At 47.3% G+C, this 22,057-nt stretch overlaps 1 protein-coding gene across 1 annotated transcript; it reads left to right on the top strand.

Annotated features, from left to right (window-relative positions):
* Positions 1 to 17,309: 17,309 nt before the first annotated feature.
* Positions 17,310 to 21,776, top strand: LOC135518888 (protocadherin-8-like). The gene is made up of 4 exons (XM_064943841.1): positions 17,310 to 19,673; positions 19,804 to 19,874; positions 21,027 to 21,151; positions 21,424 to 21,776. The coding sequence occupies exons 1-4, from the start codon at positions 17,310 to 17,312 to the stop codon at positions 21,774 to 21,776; spliced, it is 2,913 nt and encodes a 970-aa protein (XP_064799913.1).
* Positions 21,777 to 22,057: the final 281 nt, after the last annotated feature.

Here is a 22,057-nt window from a genome sequence, read left to right as displayed (position 1 = left end):
AACCCTCCTCTCTTCCCTTTCTGCATCCTTTGACTCTCTATGTCCCCTATCCTCCAGGCCGGCTCGGTCCTCCCCTCCCGCTCCGTGGCTCGACGACTCATTGCGAGCTCACAGAACAGGGCTCCGGGCAGCCGAGCGGAAATGGAGGAAAACTTGCCTCCCTGCGGACCTGGCATCCTTTCACTCCCTCCTCTCTACATTTTCCTCCTCTGTCTCTGCTGCTAAAGCCACTTTCTACCACTCTAAATTCCAAGCATCTGCCTCTAACCCTAGGAAGCTCTTTGCCACCTTCTCCTCCCTCCTGAATCCTCCTCCCCCCCCCCCCCTCCTCCCTCTCTGCAGATGACTTCGTCAACCATTTTGAAAAGAAGGTCGACGACATCCGATCCTCGTTTGCTAAGTCAAACGACACCGCTGGTTCTGCTCACACTGCCCTACCCTGTGCTCTGACCTCTTTCTCCCCTCTCTCTCCAGATGAAATCTCGCTTCTTGTGACGGCCGGCCGCCCAACAACCTGCCCGCTTGACCCTATCCCCTCCTCTCTTCTCCAGACCATTTCCGGAGACCTTCTCCCTTACCTCACCTCGCTCATCAACTCATCCCTGACCGCTGGCTACGTCCCTTCCGTCTTCAAGAGAGCGAGAGTTGCACCCCTTCTGAAAAAACCTACACTCGATCCCTCCGATGTCAACAACTACAGACCAGTATCCCTTCTTTCTTTTCTCTCCAAAACTCTTGAACGTGCCGTCCTTGGCCAGCTCTCCCGCTATCTCTCTCAGAATGACCTTCTTGATCCAAATCAGTCAGGTTTCAAGACTAGTCATTCAACTGAGACTGCTCTTCTCTGTATCACGGAGGCGCTCCGCACTGCTAAAGCTAACTCTCTCTCCTCTGCTCTCATCCTTCTAGACCTATCGGCTGCCTTCGATACTGTGAACCATCAGATCCTCCTCTCCACCCTCTCCGAGTTGGGCATCTCCGGCGCGGCCCACGCTTGGATTGCGTCCTACCTGACAGGTCGCTCCTACCAGGTGGCGCGGCGAGAATCTGTCTCCTCGCCACGCGCTCTCACCACTGGTGTCCCCCAGGGCTCTGTTCTAGGCCCTCTCCTATTCTCGCTATACACCAAGTCACTTGGCTCTGTCATAACCTCACATGGTCTCTCCTATCATTGCTATGCAGACGACACACAATTAATCTTCTCCTTTCCCCCTTCTGATGACCAGGTGGCGAATCGCATCTCTGCATGTCTGGCAGACATATCAGTGTGGATGACGGATCACCACCTCAAGCTGAACCTCGGCAAGACGGAACTGCTCTTCCTCCCGGGGAAGGACTGCCCGTTCCATGATCTCGCCATCACGGTTGACAACTCCATTGTGTCCTCCTCCCAGAGCGCTAAGGACCTTGGCGTGATCCTGGACAACACCCTGTCGTTCTCAACTATCATCAAGGCGGTGGCCCGTTCCTGTAGGTTCATGCTCTACAACATCCGCAGAGTACGACCCTGCCTCACACAGGAAGCGGCGCAGGTCCTAATCCAGGCACTTGTCATCTCCCGTCTGGATTACTGCAACTCGCTGTTGGCTGGGCTCCCTGCCTGTGCCATTAAACCCCTACAACTCATCCAGAACGCCGCAGCCCGTCTGGTGTTCAACCTTCCCAAGTTCTCTCACGTCACCCCGCTCCTCCGCTCTCTCCACTGGCTTCCAGTTGAAGCTCGCATCCGCTACAAGACCATGGTGCTTGCCTACGGAGCTGTGAGGGGAACGGCACCCCAGTACCTCCAGGCTCTGATCAGGCCCTACACCCAAACAAGGGCACTGCGTTCATCCACCTCTGGCCTGCTCGCCTCCCTACCACTGAGGAAGTACAGTTCCCGCTCAGCCCAGTCAAAACTGTTCGCTGCTCTGGCCCCCCAATGGTGGAACAAACTCCCTCACGACGCCAGGACAGCAGAGTCAATCACCACCTTCCGGAGACACCTGAAACCCCACCTCTTTAAGGAATACCTAGGATAGGATAAAGTAATCCTTCTCACCCCCCCCTTAAATGATTTAGATGCACTATTGTAAGTGGCTGTTCCACTGGATGTCATAAGGTGAATTCACCAATTTGTAAGTCGCTCTGGATAAGAGCGTCTGCCAAATGACTTAAATGTAATGTAAATGTAGTCAGGCTACAGAGACCACTAGCCAGGCTACAGAGATGACTATCCAGGCTACAGAGACCACTAGCCAGGCTACAGAGATGACTAGCCAGGCTACAGAGACTACTAGTCAGGCTACAGAGACAACTAGTCAGGCTACAGAGACCACTAGCCAGGCTACAGAGATGACTAGCCAGGCTACAGAGACCACTAGCCAGGCTACAGAGACCACTAGTCAGGCTACAGAGACCACTAGTCAGGCTACAGAGACCACTAGCCAGGCTACAGAGACCACTAGCCAGGCTACAGAGATGACTAGCCAGGCTACAGAGATGACTAGCCAGGCTACAGAGACTACTAGTCAGGCTACAGAGACCACTAGTCAGGCTAAAGTAATGACTAGCCAGGCTACAGAGACTACTAGTCAGGCTACAGAGACCACTATTCAGGCTACAGAGACTACAGGTCAGGCTACAGAGACCACTAGTCAGGCTACAGAGACCAATAGTCAGGCTACAGAGACCACTAGCCAGGCTACAGAGATGACTAGCCAGGCTACAGAGACTAACAGTCAGGCTACAGAGACCACTAGCCAGGCTACAGAGATGACTAGCCAGGCTACAGAGACCACTAGCCAGGCTACAGAGATGACTAGCCAGGCTACAGAGATTACTAGTCAGGCTACAGAGACCACTAGTCAGGCTACAGAGATGACTAGCCAGGCCACAGAGACCAATAGTCAGGCTACAGAGACCACTAGCCAGGCTACAGAGACGACTAGTCAGGCTACAGAGACCACTAGCCAGGCTACAGAGACCACTAGTCAGGCTACAGAGACCACTAGCCAGGCTACAGAGATGACTAGCCAGGCTACAGAGACCACTAGCCAGGCTACAGAGACCACTAGTCAGGCTACAGAGACCACTAGTCAGGCTACAGAGACCACTATCCAGGCTACAGAGATGACTTGCCAGGCTACAGAGACCACTAGCCAGGCCAAAGAGACCACCAGCCAGGCCACAGAGACCAATAGTCAGGCTGCAGAGATCACTAGTCAGGCTACAGAGACCTATAGCCAGGCTACAGAGATGACTAGCCAGGCTGCAGAGACCACTAGCCAGGCCAAAGAGACCACTAGCCAGGCCACACAGACCACTAGCCAGGCTACAGAGACCACTAGCCAGGCTACAGAGACCACTAGTCAGGCTACAGAGACCACTAGCCAGGCTACAGAGACCACTAGCCAGGCTACAGAGACCACTAGTCAGGCTACAGAGACCACTAACCAGGCTACAGAGACCACTAGCCAGGCTACATAGACCACTAGCCAGGCTACAGAGACCACTAGTCAGGCTACAGAGACCACTAGTCAGGCTACAGAGACCACTAGCCAGGCTACAGAGACCACTAGCCAGGCTACAGAGACTACTAGCCAGGCTACAGAGACCACTAGCCAGGCTACAAAGACTACTAGCCAGGCTACAGAGACCACTAGCCAGGCCAAAGAGTCCACTAGTCAGGCCAAAGAGTCCACTAGTCAGGCTGATCTTCTGACACCTCCACATCTGTTGCTCTCTCACTCCCACCCATTTGTCCCACTGACCGGGGGGCTACAACACACGGTTGAGGGATAAGCTTTAGCTTTATCTGGCTTTCAGACAGCCCAAATGGCTTACATTAAACATGGCCATCGCATATAACACATGGCCTCCCGTGGCCCGAAGAGTGACATGTATACCCCCCACTTAATAGACCATTTGAGGTGACAAGTAAAATGAGGAAACTCATGAGGAGATTTCTTAGCCTGTTTTCAGCCATTGGAATAATTTAAGATGAAGTAACTGACTGATTCAGTACATTTAGAATTATCAATCATGTTTTGCATATTCCTTTTTCAAATCGTTCAAATATAGATTTTTTTGTTTTTGTGGAATTTGTATTTATTTAAATAAACAGTCCCCACGGAATCATATTTTATACATGTCAGCATACTGTCAACAACCTGTCATTTGTAGGGCTGTCATGTCAGTAAACTATACAGGGTATCAAATACAGACAAACTTAACAAACACTGCTTTATTCATTTTAAACCAAACCAAACCAGCACAGCATGAGCAGGAATACCTGAAAATGTTAAGTGTCTCATTGTATATGATGAAGTGGTAGCCTTACATCACCTGGCCTTGGCAAGGACACCGGGATAGAGCAGTATGAAACGTAGCTAACAGGAGTGCTTATCCAAAAGGTTGTTATTTATATTCTGTTCAGGGACATTTTCTCCCAGTGACATATGCTAAAGGATTAATGCCTACGGTGTCACCAAAAGCCTGGTCCTGTGCCACGTCATCTTGGCTCTTCGGGCATTGTAAAAAAAAAACATTACAAGGTGGAGGAAGAGAGCAGGTTTGCTGTTTGGAGCCAAAACTGTCGTCAAATGGCCCACATTGGTATCAGTACCTGTTATTAGAGAGACATAGTTCCTAAAAATTGCTACTATGATTATTGTGTTATGGCCTGCCAAGAAGAAGATTAACATTATTCTTAACTTTAATTAAAATCCCTTCAGTCCACAGCAGATGGTCTTACCCATTAATCTACTCTAATGCTCTTACTGCCACCACACAGGTCCTAATCAAGCTGTGATCTGCCTTAATCACCAATCTTAAGTGGCAAACAAGTATCACTCCGAGGCTACTTTAAGAAAGAAAAAAAGGTGCTACGTAGAACCAAAAAGGGGTCTTCAGCTGTCCCCATAGGAGAACACTTTGAATAACCCTTTTAGGTTCCAGGTAGAACCCTTTTGGGTTCCATGTAAAAACCCTTTCCACAGAAGGTTCTACCTGGAACCCAAAAGGGTTCTTCTATGGGAACAGCCAAAGAACACTTTTGGAACCCTATTTTCTAACAGTGTAGTAATAGAGATCAGTGTGATGTGTTTTTAATCTGCATTATCTGGGTTACTGTGATCCAATGTAGCGTGCCACCAGAACCTGCTACTGTGATCCAATGTAGCACGCCACCAGAACCTGTTACTGTGACCCAATGTAGCACGCCACCAGAACCTGCTACTGTGATCCAATGTAGCACGCCACCAGAACCTGCTACTGTGACCCAATGTAGCACGCCACCAGAACCTGCTACTGTGACCCAATGTAGCACGACACCAGAACCTGTTACTGTGACCCAATGTAGCACGCCACCAGGACCCGCTACTGTGACCCAATGTAGCACGCCACCAGAACCTGTTACTGTGACCCAATGTAGCACGCCACCAGAACCTGCTACTGTGACCCAATGTAGCACGCCACCAGGACCCGCTACTGTGACCCAATGTAGCATGCCACCAGAACCTTCTACTCTGACCCAATGTAGCACACCACCAGAACCCGCTACTGTGACCCAATGTAGCACGCCACCAGAACCTGCTACTGTGACCCAATGTAGCGCGCCACCAGAACCTGTTACTGTGACCCAATGTAGCACGCCACCAGAACATGTTACTGTGACCCAATGTAGCACGCCACCAGAACCCGCTACTGTGACCCAATGTAGCACGCCACCAGAACCTGCTACTGTGACCCAATGTAGCACGCCACCAGAACCTGTTACTGTGACCCAATGTAGCACACCACCAGAACCTGCTACTGTGACCCAATGTAGCACGCCACCAGAACCTGCTACTGTGACCCAATGTAGCGCGCCACCAGAACCTGCTACTGTGACCCAATGTAGCACGCCACCAGAACCTGTTACTGTGACCCAATGTAGCACGCCACCAGGACCCGCTACTGTGACCCAATGTAGCATGCCACCAGAACCTTCTACTCTGACCCAATGTAGCACACCACCAGAACCTGCTACTGTGACCCAATGTAGCACGCCACCAGAACCTGCTACTGTGACCCAATGTAGCACATCACCAGAACCCGCTACTGTGACCCAATGTAGCACGCCACCAGAACCTGCTACTGTGACCCAATGTAGCGCGCCACCAGAACCTGCTACTGTGACCCAATGTAGCAGGCCACCAGAACCTGCTACTGTGACCCAATGTAGCACGCCACCAGAACCTGCTACTGTGACCCAATGTAGCGCGCCACCAGAACCTGCTACTGTGACCCAATGTAGCACGCCACCAGAACCTGCTACTCTGACCCAATGTAGCACGTCACCAGAACCTGCTACTGTGACCCAATGTAGCACGCCACCAGAACCTGCTACTGTGACCCAATGTAGCACGCCACCAGAACCTTCTACTCTGACCCAATGTAGCACGCCACCAGAACCTGCTACTGTGACCCAATGTAGCACGCCACCAGAACCTGCTACTGTGACCCAATGTAGCGCGCCACCAGAACCTGCTACTGTGACCCAATGTAGCACGCCACCAGAACCTGCTACTGTGACCCAATGTAGCACGTCACCAGAACCTGCTACTGTGACCCAATGTAGCACGCCACCAGAACCTGCTACTGTGACCCAATGTAGCACGCCACCAGAACCTTCTACTCTGACCCAATGTAGCACGCCACCAGAACCTGCTACTGTGATCCAATGTAGCACGCCACCAGAACCTGTTACAGTGACCCAATGTAGCACGCCACCAGAACCTGTTACTGTGACCCAATTTAGCACGCCACCAGAACCTGCAACTGTGACCCAATGTAGCACGCCACCAGAACCTGCTACTGTGACCCAATGTAGCACGCCACCAGAACCTGCTACTGTGATCCAATGTAGCACGCCACCAGAACCTGCTACTGTGACCCAATGTAGCACGCCACCAGAACCTGCTACTGTGACCCAATGTAGCACGCCACCAGAACCTGCTACTGTGATCCAATGTAGCACGCCACCAGAACCTGCTACTGTGACCCAATGTAGCACGCCACCAGAACCTGCTACTGTGACCCAATGTAGCACGCCACCAGAACCTGTTACTGTGACCCAATGTAGCACGCCACCAGAACCTGCTACTGTGACCCAATGTAGCACGCCACCAGAACCTGTTACTGTGACCCAATGTAGCACGCCACCAGAACCTGCTACTGTGACCCAATGTAGCACTCCACCAGAACCTGCTACTGTGACCCAATGTAGCACTCCACCAGAACCTGCTACTGTGACCCAATGTTGCACGCCACCAGAGTAGACTGTGAAGGAAATAGTCTCATCACTAATGATGCATGGCTACACTCTTAGAAAATAGGGTTTCTAAAGTGTTCCAAAGTGGTTCTATGTGGAGGGATAGGGTTCCGCCAAGAACCGTTTTGATCAGAAGAACCTTTGAAGGAAGACAAAGGTTCTTTGGAAGGCAAAGGGTTCATCCAAAGAACTGTTTTTAGGAGAAAGTCTGCTTTGATGATTCTTTGGAAGGCAAGAAGAGTTCTGCATTGAACCATATATAATATTTCCCAGCATGCTCCATTGCAGTGAGATTTTCAGAATTGTTTGTTTTAATGCATTATCTGTGTTTTTGCATTTACATTGATTAGTTCATGTATTTTATGCTACACAAAAATAAATAACCTATATGTATCTAAACTAATCCAATTTGTTGGATTTATTGCACCAGCTACTGAGATGGTTGTTCCAGTTTAGAGTGATTGAGGTAGTCTCTGTATTTAATCTACCCTACCTTGGCAGTCATTCTGAAAGCATGTTTAGGTTGATTACAGTTCCACCTGTTGGATATCCTAACTCTGGTTGGATTCCAATAGGAATTATACTTCACTTTGCCAGCCAGTATAATGTGACTTTCAGACTTGATGTGGCCTGTAAACCAGGAGATTCATAACACCACTGTGTTATGGTATAACTATGACAAAAAAAAGGCTTTATGATATATGTTAGGTATTGTAATAAATCATAACATTTTTAAAGCTGGTTGGACTGTTCATAGAGGGTTCTAGGAAGAACCCTCCAAAGATAAAAGGGTTCTCAGAAGAACCCTTCATACGCGGTTCCAGGAAGAACCTTTAGATGATAAAATGGTTCATGGAAGAACCCTTCATAGAATGTTCTAGGTAAAACCATATACAGGGGGTTCTTTGAAGAAAGGGTTCTACCCAGCACCAAAAATGGTTCCGAAGAACCGAAGAACACTGTATGGTTGTATTTAGCATATTTTTTTCTAGGAGTGTATTATGTATTTATTTTTTTTAATTGTGAGGAAAAATAAGGTTTTTGATTGATGACTTACAGTGTTATGAAGACAACAGTTCCCCTGTTTAGCATTTTGTCAGAATAAATTAATTGTTCCCTCACTGGTTTTGATCAAACATTAGGTTGATTCAAGAATTGCTGTTCGTTCACCTTCGAAAAATATGACCATGCGAAATTCCCCAAGTACGCGTGAGTGGTAGATAAGATTAACTCCTAAGCCTCTTAGTGACAAACAACTAATTGGACACAAGTATCAATCAAACTCATTCACATTAGCCATGAAATCCTGGATTTCCACACCTGGTCAGTCTGGAGGCAAAAGAGAGTACTGGGGACAGGGCTTCTGGTCTTCCCAGTCTGCCTGTTCCCAGTCTGCCTGTTCCCAGTCTGCCTGTTCCCAGTCTGCCTGTCCTGGGTAGAGGGCTTCTGGTCTTCCCAGTCTGCCTGTTCCCAGTCTGCCTGTCCTGGGTAGATGGCTTCTGGTCTTCCCAGTCTGCCTGTTCCCAGTCTGCCTGTCCTGGGTAGAGGGCTTCTGGTCTTCCCAGTCTGCCTGTTCCCAGTCTGCCTGTTCCCAGTCTGCCTGTTCCCAGTCTGCCTGTCCTGGGTAGGAGGGCTTCTGGTCTTCCCAGTCTGCCTGTTCCCAGTCTGTCTGTTCCCAGTCTGCCTGTTCCCAGTCTGCCTGTCCTGGGTAGATGGCTTCTGGTCTTCCCAGTCTGCCTGTTCCCAGTCTGTCTGTTCCCAGTCTGCCTGTTCCCAGTCTGCCTGTCCTGGGTAGAGGGCTTCTGGTCTTCCCAGTCTGCCTGTTCCCAGTCTGCCTGTCCTGGGTAGATGGCTTCTGGTCTTCCCAGTCTGCCTGTTCCCAGTCTGCCTGTCCTGGGTAGAGGGCTTCTGGTCTTCCCAGTCTGCCTGTTCCCAGTCTGCCTGTTCCCAGTCTGCCTGTCCTGGGTAGATGGCTTCTGGTCTTCCCAGTCTGCCTGTTCCCAGTCTGCCTGTCCTGGGTAGATGGCTTCTGGTCTTCCCAGTCTGCCTGTTCCCAGTCTGCCTGTCCTGGGTAGAGGGCTTCTGGTCTTCCCAGTCTGCCTGTTCCCAGTCTGCCTGTTCCCAGTCTGCCTGTTCCCAGTCTGCCTGTCCTGGGTAGATGGCTTCTGGTCTTCCCAGTCTGCCTGTTCCCAGTCTGCCTGTTCCCAGTCTGCCTGTCCTGGGTAGAGGGGTTCTGGTCTTCCCAGTCTGCCTGTCCTGGGTAGAGGGCTTCTGGTCTTCCCAGTCTGCCTGTCCTGGGTAGAGGGCTTCTGGTCTTCCCAGTCTGCCTGTCCTGGGTAGAGGGCTTCTGGTCTTCCCAGTCTGCCTGTCCTGGGTAGAGGGCTTCTGGTCTTCCCAGTCTGCCTGTTCCCAGTCTGCCTGTCCTGGGTAGAGGCCCTCTGTCTGCCCAGTCTGCCTGTTCCCAGTCTGCCTGTCCTGGATAGAGGGCCTCTGTCTGCCCAGTCTGCCTGTCTTGGTTAGAGGGCCTCTGGTCTTCCCAGTCTGCCTGTCCTGGGTAGAGGGCCTCTGGTCTTCCAAGCCTGCCTGTCCCCAGTCTGCCTGTCCTGGGTAGAGGGCCTCTGTCTGCCCAGTCTGCCTGTCCTGGGTAGAGGGCCTCTGTCTGCCCAGTCTGCCTGTCCTGGGTAGAGGGCCTCTGTCTGCCCAGTCTGTATGCCCAGTCTGCCTGTCCTGGGTAGAGGGCCTCTGTCTGCCCAGTCTGCCTGTCCTGGGTAGAGGGCCTCTGTCTGCCCAGTCTGCCTGTTCCCAGTCTGCCTGTCCTGGGCAGAGGGCCTCTGTCTGCCCAGTCTGCCTGTCCTGGGTAGAGGGCCTCTGTCTGCCCAGTCTGATGGTCCTGGGTAGAGGGCCTCTGTCTGCCCAGTCTGCCTGTCCTGGGTAGAGGGCCTCTGTCTGCCCAGTCTGCCTGTCCTGGGTAGAGGGCCTCTGTCTTCCCAGTCTGCCTGTTCCCAGTCTGCCTGTCCTGGGTAGAGGGCTTCTGGTCTTCCCAGTCTGCCTGTTCCCAGTCTGCCTGTTCCCAGTCTGCCTGTCCTGGGTAGATGGCTTCTGGTCTTCCCAGTCTGCCTGTTCCCAGTCTGTCTGTTCCCAGTCTGCCTGTTCCCAGTCTGCCTGTCCTGGGTAGAGGGCTTCTGGTCTTCCCAGTCTGCCTGTTCCCAGTCTGCCTGTCCTGGGTAGATGGCTTCTGGTCTTCCCAGTCTGCCTGTTCCCAGTCTGCCTGTCCTGGGTAGAGGGCTTCTGGTCTTCCCAGTCTGCCTGTTCCCAGTCTGCCTGTTCCCAGTCTGCCTGTTCCCAGTCTGCCTGTCCTGGGTAGAGGGCTTCTGGTCTTCCCAGTCTGCCTGTTCCCAGTCTGTCTGTTCCCAGTCTGCCTGTTCCCAGTCTGCCTGTCCTGGGTAGATGGCTTCTGGTCTTCCCAGTCTGCCTGTTCCCAGTCTGTCTGTTCCCAGTCTGCCTGTTCCCAGTCTGCCTGTCCTGGGTAGAGGGCTTCTGGTCTTCCCAGTCTGCCTGTTCCCAGTCTGCCTGTCCTGGGTAGATGGCTTCTGGTCTTCCCAGTCTGCCTGTTCCCAGTCTGCCTGTCCTGGGTAGAGGGCTTCTGGTCTTCCCAGTCTGCCTGTTCCCAGTCTGCCTGTTCCCAGTCTGCCTGTCCTGGGTAGATGGCTTCTGGTCTTCCCAGTCTGCCTGTTCCCAGTCTGCCTGTCCTGGGTAGATGGCTTCTGGTCTTCCCAGTCTGCCTGTTCCCAGTCTGCCTGTCCTGGGTAGAGGGCTTCTGGTCTTCCCAGTCTGCCTGTTCCCAGTCTGCCTGTTCCCAGTCTGCCTGTTCCCAGTCTGCCTGTCCTGGGTAGATGGCTTCTGGTCTTCCCAGTCTGCCTGTTCCCAGTCTGCCTGTTCCCAGTCTGCCTGTCCTGGGTAGAGGGGTTCTGGTCTTCCCAGTCTGCCTGTCCTGGGTAGAGGGCTTCTGGTCTTCCCAGTCTGCCTGTCCTGGGTAGAGGGCTTCTGGTCTTCCCAGTCTGCCTGTCCTGGGTAGAGGGCTTCTGGTCTTCCCAGTCTGCCTGTCCTGGGTAGAGGGCTTCTGGTCTTCCCAGTCTGCCTGTTCCCAGTCTGCCTGTCCTGGGTAGAGGCCCTCTGTCTGCCCAGTCTGCCTGTTCCCAGTCTGCCTGTCCTGGATAGAGGGCCTCTGTCTGCCCAGTCTGCCTGTCTTGGTTAGAGGGCCTCTGGTCTTCCCAGTCTGCCTGTCCTGGGTAGAGGGCCTCTGGTCTTCCAAGCCTGCCTGTCCCCAGTCTGCCTGTCCTGGGTAGAGGGCCTCTGTCTGCCCAGTCTGCCTGTCCTGGGTAGAGGGCCTCTGTCTGCCCAGTCTGCCTGTCCTGGGTAGAGGGCCTCTGTCTGCCCAGTCTGTATGCCCAGTCTGCCTGTCCTGGGTAGAGGGCCTCTGTCTGCCCAGTCTGCCTGTCCTGGGTAGAGGGCCTCTGTCTGCCCAGTCTGCCTGTTCCCAGTCTGCCTGTCCTGGGCAGAGGGCCTCTGTCTGCCCAGTCTGCCTGTCCTGGGTAGAGGGCCTCTGTCTGCCCAGTCTGATGGTCCTGGGTAGAGGGCCTCTGTCTGCCCAGTCTGCCTGTCCTGGGTAGAGGGCCTCTGTCTGCCCAGTCTGCCTGTCCTGGGTAGAGGGCCTCTGTCTGCCCAGTCTGCCTGTCCTGGGTGGAGGGCCTCTGTCTGCCCAGTCTGCCTGTCCTGGGTAGAGGGCCTCTGTCTTCCCAGTCTGCCTGTCCTGGGTAGAGGGCCTCTGTCTGCCCAGTCTGCCTGTCCTGGGTAGAGGGCCTCTGTCTGCCCAGTCTGCCTGTCCTGGGTAGAGGGCCTCTGTCTGCCCAGTCTTCCTGTCCTGGGTAGAGGGCCTCTGTCTGCCCAGTCTGCCTGTCCTGCCTCTGTCAGCCCAGTCTGCATGGAGAGGAAATATGTTATCTGCAATCTCTTCCAATGCTCCCAAAACTCAAACATGTTTATTCACACAAATGTAAATATGTTTTCTTTGACTATCATTCATTATTTAGTACTTTAATTATTCATGAAAAGACACACTAATGTACACTGTACAGTAGACTCAATTAATACTGTATAACAATATTATGCCTTGCATTTGTACAAGTTAATGTAAGTCGGGAGCACCTTTACACAACCCTTTACACATTTCTTCACATGTTAATCAAACTGACTCCTTCAGTTCTGTTCATGAATTAGCTTCAGCGGTGGTGGGAGTATAGCCGAGAACAATTCCCGTGAATCTGTCAAATTCGTTCAGTTAGCAAGTTATGACAGCCTTTGGTTATTGCATTCCTCTCCTCTCTGTTACTATGGATGAACCATGAGCACGGTGCAATATTATAACATCACTAATCACAGATCAGACTGTGCATTAGCTTATTTCAGAAGCTTACTGACAGTCTTTCAGTGTATTGTTTGTTAATGGAGAATCAAACAATGGGCTTAGAAGCTCCAGTCGAGTCCCATACGAGGGCCCATGTGATGGACAGTATAAACACAGCATGGACTAAGACTGTGAGTTCAATGGAACAAGTAGATCAATATATGTCATGGAAATATTTGCACAAGACAGGTTATAATATTGATGGATCATTTATATGGACTTGTTGAAACAATATGTGCAAAGATGAGATGGCAAGCCACTTGTAGCTGTGAGCTCAATTCAACTGAACCAGCATCTCTATGAGCTCAATTCAACTGAACCAGCAACTACATGAGCTCAATTCAACTGAACCAGCATCTCTGTGAGCTCAAGTCAACTGAACCAGCAACTACATGAGCTCAATTCAACTGAACCAGCATCTCTGTGAGCTCAGTTCAACTTAACCAGCATCTCTGTGAGCTCAATTCAAATGAACCAGCATCTCTACGAGCTCAATTCAACTTAATCAGCATCTCTGTGAACTCAATCAAAATTAACTAGCATCTCGATGAGCTCAATTCAACTGAACCAGCATCTCTACGAGCTCAATTCAACTTAACCAGCATCTCTGTGAACTCAATTAAAATGAACCAGCATCTCTGTGAGCTCAGTTCAACTGAATCAGCATCTCTGTGAGCTCAATTCAACTGAATCAGCATCTCTACAAGCTCAATTAAAATGAACCAGCATCTCTGTGAGCTCAATTCAACTGAATCAGCATCTCTAGGAGCTCAATTCAACTGAACCAGCATCTATATGAGCTCAATTCAACTGAATCAGCATCTCTACGAGCTCAATTCAAATGAATCAGCATCTACATGAGCTCAATTCAACTGAACCAGCATCTACATGAGCTCAATTCAACTGAATCAGCATCTCTGTGAGCTCAATTCAACTGAACCAGCATCTCTGTGAGCTCAATTCAACTGAACCAACAATTACATGAGCTCAATTCAACTGAACCAGCATCTCTGTGAGCTCAATTCAACTGAACCAGCATCTCTGTGAGCTCAATTCAACTGAACCAGCATCTCTGTGAGCTCAATTCAACTGAACCAGCATCTCTGTGAGTTCAATTCAACAGAACCAGCATCTCTGTGAGCTCAATTCAACAGAACCAGCATCTCTGTGAGCTCAATTCAACTGAACCAGCATCTCTGTGAGTTCAATTCAACTGAACCAGCATCTCTGTGAGCTCAATTCAACAGAACCAGCATCTATATGAGCTCAATTCAACAGAACCAGCATCTACATGAGCTCAATTCAACTGAACCAGCAACTCTGTGAGCTCAATTCAACTGAACCAGCATCTCTGTGAGCTCAATTCAACTGAATCAGCATCTCTGTGAGCTCAATTCAACTGAACCAGCATCTCTGTGAGCTCAATTCAACTGAACCAGCATCTCTGTGAGCTCAATTCAACTTAACCAGCATCTCTACGAGCTCAATTCAACTGAACCAGCATCTCTGTGAGCTCAATTCAACTGAACCAGCATCTCTGTGAGCTCAATTCAACTGAACCAGCATCTCTGTGAGCTCAATTCAACTGAACCAGCATCTCTGTGAGCTCAATTCAACTGAACCAGCATCTCTGTGAGCTCAATTCAACTGAACCAGCATCTCTGTGAGCTCAATTCAACTGAACCAGCATCTCTGTGAGCTCAATTCAACTGAACCAGCATCTCTGTGAGCTCAATTCAACTGAACCAGCATCTCTGTGAGCTCAATTCAACTGAACCAGCATCTCTGTGAGCTCAATTCAACTGAACCAGCATCTCTATGCTTGCACAGTATATATATTTTTCCCATCTTCAAATCAAATAAAATGCCCTACTAATGGTTTTAGGTACTGTAAAAACTTCTCACATTTTTCAGATTAGGTTTTTCAGTTTTCAGAATAAGAAGTTTTTATGTGAGTGAGCAGACACTGCTGTAGTCATTGGTATGGGAGGTTCAGTTTTGATTGAATTCCAGCCAGTTTAATTGATGGTGCAGTTGACAGCTACAACCAGCCTCAAGCTATCACATTCTCTAATGTAGACTACCTGATGCTAAATTCTCTTCACCTCTTTTAACCAGAGTCAGTAGACCAACAAATGCTTGATGCCCCGGTGACTCTTTTTAAGTGTGGCGTTTTTAACGCCTTCCTGTGTTTGCTCCATTGGGCGGCTCAGACAGATTTAGCTGCAACTTAGAGGAAGGTGTCAGTCAGGCCTGAGCCCTTTGAAGCCAAAAACAGTCTATTTTTTTGTTAAATCAACACACACTAATCACCCATATGTTTGTCAACAGACAGTTTAAAACTTCACATGGATGCAGTTCTGGTAGACTACTAGTAGACTATGCCCCAATCATTGTTGTGGGCTAGTGTAACTATGTGACTATTCTCATGTTGAATTAAAGTGGGCTCGCGAGTGGCGTTAGCGGTCTAAGGCACTGCATCTCAGTGCTAGAGGCATCACTACAGACTCTGGTTTGATTCCAGGCTGTATCACAACCGGGCCATGATTGCGAGTCCCATAGGGTGGTGCACAATTGGCCCAGTGTCGTCCGGGTCATGGTTTGGCCGGGGTAGCCCATCAAAATTAAATAAGAATTAGTTCTTAAACTGACTTGCCTATTTAAAACTTTTTTAAATAAAGGTAGACTTGTTTAAGAAATTCTTTCAAACTCGTATTATGTCCAGCACCATACCAGTGTGTAAATATGCGAAAAGTATGCATTTATAAGTTCTTCTAGTTAAGAGGATTAGAAGAAAGGCTCTAAATCAAGTTAATTTCTAATTGATTTTCCTCCTCACCGCTATCGCATACGGTTTGAAAATCACTGTTTTTTATGTTAATACCTTTGATGACATCATCCTTTTTAATGTTACATTTCATTTTCGCATATATAGAATCTGGTATGGTGCTGGAGATAATGAATGTAAGATTGAAAATGGCTTTTTTTGAGTATTACAATCGGTGGCTTACAATTTGTTCATTGTTTGTTCATTTTACAACATAAAAGTACTAAAATGCCATAATATTATTGGGTAGTTAATACACAGTGAACAAAGTATTCAGCGTATTTACAGTGAATACATGGTACATATATATTTTAGGTAAACGGTGTTGATGACGATTTTTTTCTGGGTTGCAGAGTAGCCTAGTGGTGAGAGCGTTGGACTTGTTCAAACCCCCGAACTGACAAGGTACAAATCTGTCGTTCTGCCCCTGAACAGGCAGTTAACCCACTGTTCCGAGGCCGTCATTGAAAATAAGAATTTGTTCTTAATTAACTGACTTGCCTGGTTAAATAAAAGGTAAAATAAAAAATAAACAGACCAACACATCAGTCTAAAATAACCTCTGAATTAAAGTTATTTATTCAGATGGGAAAAGCCCAACTGGGTTAAAGATCTTTAAATGAAAGAAATGCTAATATACATGCTAATATAATGCTAATATACATGCTTCACTGTAAGGAAGTTTTTTTCTTACCATTATCAAATTACATTACCACACTCTAAAAAATGCTGGGTTGTTTGTTTGACCCGAAAGCTGGGTTGAAGGAGTTGGGTTGATTTCTTAAAAATAAAATAGAGTAAGGATAGGTTGGTGAAGAAGGGTTATTGAGAGATGACCCAGTGGGTCTGATCAGAAGACTGGAGGCGGAGTTTAGTAGGGATGTGGCTTTCAGATAGTTCCTGTGAGAGTAGTCATCAGTTCTGTTGTATAGTTATCACATGTTAAGTTTAAACATGAACTTTGTTGTCGCTTCAATGAAGCTTACAGAATTGTAGGAGTTCCCTAAAAACCTGCAAATCCCATTGTTAGATTAGATACCACTTTATTAAAATAGTAAGAAATAATCTTAATATTCTCGAAGAATGTGTAAAATGCAACAACAAAAACGTTTTACATGATGAACAGGAATTTACTCTCACGGGTGGTCAATAAGATCTATCTGAAAGTCACACCCCTTAATAAACCATGTCTCCTGATAATAACCTAAGGATTACATTTAAAAAGGCCGAGCCGCTAGGTCAACCCAGCATTAAAGTATAAAATACCCAACTAATGGTTAAGTTATTCACCCAGGTTTGGGTAATCCCAACAACCCAACATGTTGGGTTATTCACCCAACCCAACTGGCTGGTTCAAAAATAACTCAGCATGTGTTCTGTCCAATACCCACTGCTGGGTTACCAAAGAACCCAAATCAGGTTGTTTTTAGCCCAGCATTTTTTAGAGTGCACTGTATTTAAAAAGACCATTTGCACACTGTCGAGGAGAAGGGTGGTAGCAATTGGCGCCAGCTGGAAAGCAAACGTGCCCCATTTGGCTGGCCAGTTCAATGCCATTGGTCGGTGAGTCAACTAATTTGCATAAATCAAGGTTTATAGATCAACGCTCTCTTTGGACCATATCCAATCCAGTTGCTCGTGGCAAGGGAGTTCAACGTCACAACAAGTTTATTTGCAGCTCGCTTTCTTTATGAAGTTTTCTGTCATCATCATTGCACTTTAAAATGGGATTCTGCGAGTTTCGAGGAGTTGGAGAGTGCGTGGTGTTTGCTATTCTGTTCTACTCGGTTCAGTCTACGACTACAAGGTACTACACGTATGAAGAGGATGCGCCCGGGACAGAGATTGGAAATCTGTCTCAGGATTTAAAGATAGACCCAGCTGAGGACCCTCAAACATCTTTCCGCTTCATGCAGGAGAACAATTCGTGTGTGATTCAAATGAGGGAGATTGATGGACTTTTAACTGTTGGGGAAACAATTGACCGGGAGCAGCTGTGCCCGAGGTCCCCGCGGTGTTTTGTCACCTTCGACATAGTTGCCTTCTCCAAAGAAAAGTTTCAGCTGATTCACGTAGAGATCGAGGTAAGGGACATAAACGACAATTCACCCCAGTTTCTCCACAACGAGACGACCCTTGAAATATCCGAGAATGTTCAGCTGGACTCCCGATTCCCGTTGGACATCGCTGTTGACCATGATGTCGGCAATAACTACATCCAAAGTTACCATATCTCTCCCTCCAGCCATTTCATAGTTGATGTGCGCAGCAGGGAGGATGGAGTGAAGTATGCTGAACTTGTGCTTGTGAAAGCAATGGACAGAGAGGCTGAAGATTCCTATACAGTTGAAGTGACGGCAACAGATGGCGGAGAGCCACCCAGGTCCGGATCGATGACTGTTCATATCAAAGTGCTAGATTTTAATGACAACAGCCCAACGTTTGAGCACAACTCACTAAAAGTTGAACTTTACGAGGATTCTCCTGAAGGTTACCAAGTGCTTAAGGTGCATGCGTTTGATCCAGATGCTGGTATCAATGGCGAGGTAGTGTATGGATTTGTAGAAGACACATCATCTGAAGCAATGCGTATTTTTAATATAGACCGGATTTCCGGTGCTGTAACTTTAAAAACATTGGTTGATTACGAGAAGAAGATATCCTATGAACTGAAAATTAAAGCATCCGATTTAGGCACTAATTCTATTCCATCGACTTGCAAAGTGGTTGTTGATGTCGTAGATGTAAATGATAACGCACCAGAAATCACCATCAAGCCAAAGACCTCGACGAGTGACGATGTGGCTTACATCACGGAGGCCGCAGCGGAGGAAAGTTTTGTGGCGCTAATCAGCACCTCGGACAGCGACTCTGGCTCGAACGGTTACGTGCGCAGTAGCCTACACGGGCACGAACATTTCAAGTTACAACAGGCCTACGGGGACAGTTTTATGATTGTAACAACCACCACTTTAGATAGAGAAACGATCCCAGAGTATAACCTCACTGTAGTGGCTGAAGACCTTGGCACTCCTCCTTTCAAAACCATCAAGCAGTATACCATCAGAGTGACGGACGAGAACGACAACGCCCCCCTCTTCAGCAAATCCATTTATGAAGTTTCTGTCCTGGAAAATAATATCCCTGGGTCATATATAACTACTGTTGTAGCACGTGACCTTGATCAGGGTAAAAACGCCAAAGTGTCATATAAACTCATAGACTCAGAGGTTGTCGGGGAGGCTTCCATTTCGACGTATGTGTCTATAGACCCAGTGTCAGGGTCATTGTATAGCCTGAGATCTTTCGATTTTGAAACGCTCCAGCAGATTGAATTAACCATCCAGGCTGACGACAAGGGCTCACCTCAACTGTCAAGCACATCCGTGATCAGAATCAAAGTGGTTGATCAGAACGACAACTATCCCTATTTTACCTTTCCCGTTATGCTGAATGACTCTGCTGAAATTCCTCTTCCTGTCAATGCACCATTGGGGTATCTGGCACTACGGGTCAAAGGTCAGGATGAGGATGAGGGTATGAATGGTGAGCTCAGCTACAGAATTGTACAAGGTGACTCTAAGATATTTTCAATCAATAAAGACACTGGAGAAATAGCTTTAAAACAGGGTCTGGCGTCTGCTATTGGAGACGTGTTGGAAATCAAGATTGCACTGAGTGACAGTGGGAGATCCCCTCTCTCCAGCAGTGCCACCATTCTCTTTGTTGTCTCAGACTTGCAGCTCTCAGACGACCAACTTGTCATTGTATTACGGTCAAGTGATGAGGACAGCGCAGGCTTGGATATTTCAGTAGTAGTAATCATTATACTCGGCGGGGGTTGTACTCTGCTGCTGATTGCCATAGCAATTGTTGTTATCACATTCAAACTGAACCGAGGAGGGAAGGACCATGACTCCAAGAGAGACGTGACTCACAGCCTGTTTGACTCCAGGCATCATCCCAGGCTCAACTCTGCAGAACCCAACATGTTCGGTGACCCAAGAGGTTTCCTCAATGAAAGGACTTCTTCATCTCTTGATGAGTCCAGCCTATATGAAGAGAAAAGTGGAGAGTTGGAGTCCCAGGTCGGTGAATTATTTGATTCCTTTTCAATAGTGTTTGTATACAACTGCACACATTAAAGTGTTGTACTACTCCTGATCCATGTAGCTGAAATGAATTCCCTTCCTGTTCTCTCTTGTGTTTGCTCTTTAGATGTTCCTGCCTCCCAAGCCTTTCCAACCATCATCTGTGTGGCAAGGGGACAAATACTACCCGCAAATTAGGTAAGAATACCATCACATTGATCATATTTGGTGTGACGTCCATTTTAATCACTATTATTATTTTTCTCCCAATTTTTTGAATTTACATAACCAGTCACTGGAAGGTACTTAGCATTCCGAATGCATACTTCATGTGATCACAGTGGTTGTCCAGTGAGAGGGGGTGGGAGGTTGCAGTGGGGGGTGGGGGGGGCATGCTCATAAGAGAGAGGAGGGGAAACAAAGCAAACATCAGTAGTCAGACACAGTCGTGCAGTGGCTAATATGTTTGATTCTATTATCAGTGGCTAATATGTTTGATTCTATTATCAGTGGCTAATATGTTTGATTCTATTATCAGTGGCTAATATGTTTGATTCTATTATCAGTGGCTAATATATTTGATTCTATTATCAGTGGCTAATAGATTTGATTCTATTATCAGTGGCTAATAGATTTGATTCTATTATCAGTGGCTAATATATTTGATTCTATTATCAGTGGCTAATATGTTTGATTCTATTATCAGTGGCTAATATGTTTGATTCTATTATCAGTGGCTAATATGTTTGATTCTATTATCAGTGGCTAATATGTTTGATTCTATTATCAGTGGCTAATATGTTTGATTCTATTATCAGTGGCTAATATATTTGATTCCATTATCAGTGGCTAATATGTTTGTTTCTATTATCAGTGGCTAATATATTTGATTATATTATCAGTGTCTAATATATTTGATTCTATTATCAGTGGCTAATATATTTGATTCCATTATCAGTGGCTAATATATTTGATTCTATTATCAGTGGCTAATATATTTGATTCTATTATCAGTGGCTAATATATTTGATTCTATTATCAGTGGCTAATATATTTGATTCCATTATCAGTGGTTAATATATTTGATTCTATTATCAGTGGCTAATATATTTCATTCTATTATCAGTGGCTAATAGATTTGATTCTATTATCAGTGGCTAATAGATTTGATTCTATTATCAGTGGCTAATATATTTGATTCCATTATCAGTGGCTAATATGTTTGATTCCATGAGCACTGGCTAATATGTTTGATTCTATGAGCACTGGCTAATATGTTTGTTTATATTAGCAGTGGCTAATATGTTTGTTTCTATTAGCAGTGGCTAATATGTTTGTTTCTATTAGCAGTGGCATTGACCAGCAAAGCGTGAAGGACAGTGGAAAAGGAGACAGTGACTTCAATGACAGTGACTCTGACATCAGTGGGGATGGAGGCAAGAGGAACCTTCGCACCTTCCAGCCCTGGGCCAAAGGTGAGTTTACGACCTTCACAATTTAGTACTGCAATTTTACAGTTCCTCGTAGCAGAATGATGAAGAGAACAGTTGACATTTTTATAGCTCTATATAGCACTGAAACTGCAGCGGATTCCACTGTGTCGGGATAACTCGCCCCTTCCACCATCAAAGTGTAGAACCCACCTGGCTATGTAACCCAGCAACAGCGAATGACTCTCAGTCACTTTGATTCTTTACTCCTTGGGCTTGGAAAGTAATTCTGTATGGGTGTGTGTGTTCTATTTCAGGTTCATTCCACGCCGCTAACACCCTCGCTGTGGATTGCCAAGGCACTTACTGTGTAATTCCAACCCAAAGCTTCCAGGCTCCCAGAGACAATGCATACACAATAGGTTTTATCCAAGCACCGGTCTACAACAATGCACATGCCTATCCCCACTCCTGGAAAGACTCTGGCTACAACACAAGCATTCCCAAAGCAAGAAACACCATGCAGACATTCTCTAATCACACCGGCACCCTCCCATCTTACTTCACACATCAAAAGAGACAATCTACTGCCGGACTTGATGAAATTCAGGAGCACAACCAAGATATTACTACAATGGCAACCATATCTGAAGTTGCCACCATTTTGTAAGCAACCTGCTAAGTAAATATACAATTGGATTTTTATAGATACTGTAGTATTTAGCAGATACTGGTCAACGTAGACAATGCAATATGGATGAAAAGGAACTTGCCGTATAATGAAAAACTGAATGTATATATTTTTTATTTGATTCAATTATGAAGATGTATATATTGATTTCTGTCTTATTGTATGAACATGTTTGTGAAAAATGTGTTTTGTTTTATGAATAAACACAATGTTGAAACAATATGAGATGTGTATTATGGTTTGCATGAGATGAGATAATT

The sequence above is a fragment of the Oncorhynchus masou genome, chromosome 29 (assembly GCF_036934945.1).
Source record: "Oncorhynchus masou masou isolate Uvic2021 chromosome 29, UVic_Omas_1.1, whole genome shotgun sequence".
Lineage (NCBI taxonomy): Eukaryota > Metazoa > Chordata > Actinopteri > Salmoniformes > Salmonidae > Oncorhynchus > Oncorhynchus masou.
Note: the sequence above shows the minus strand (reverse complement) of the source record. Positions and strands in the feature narration are given on the sequence as shown.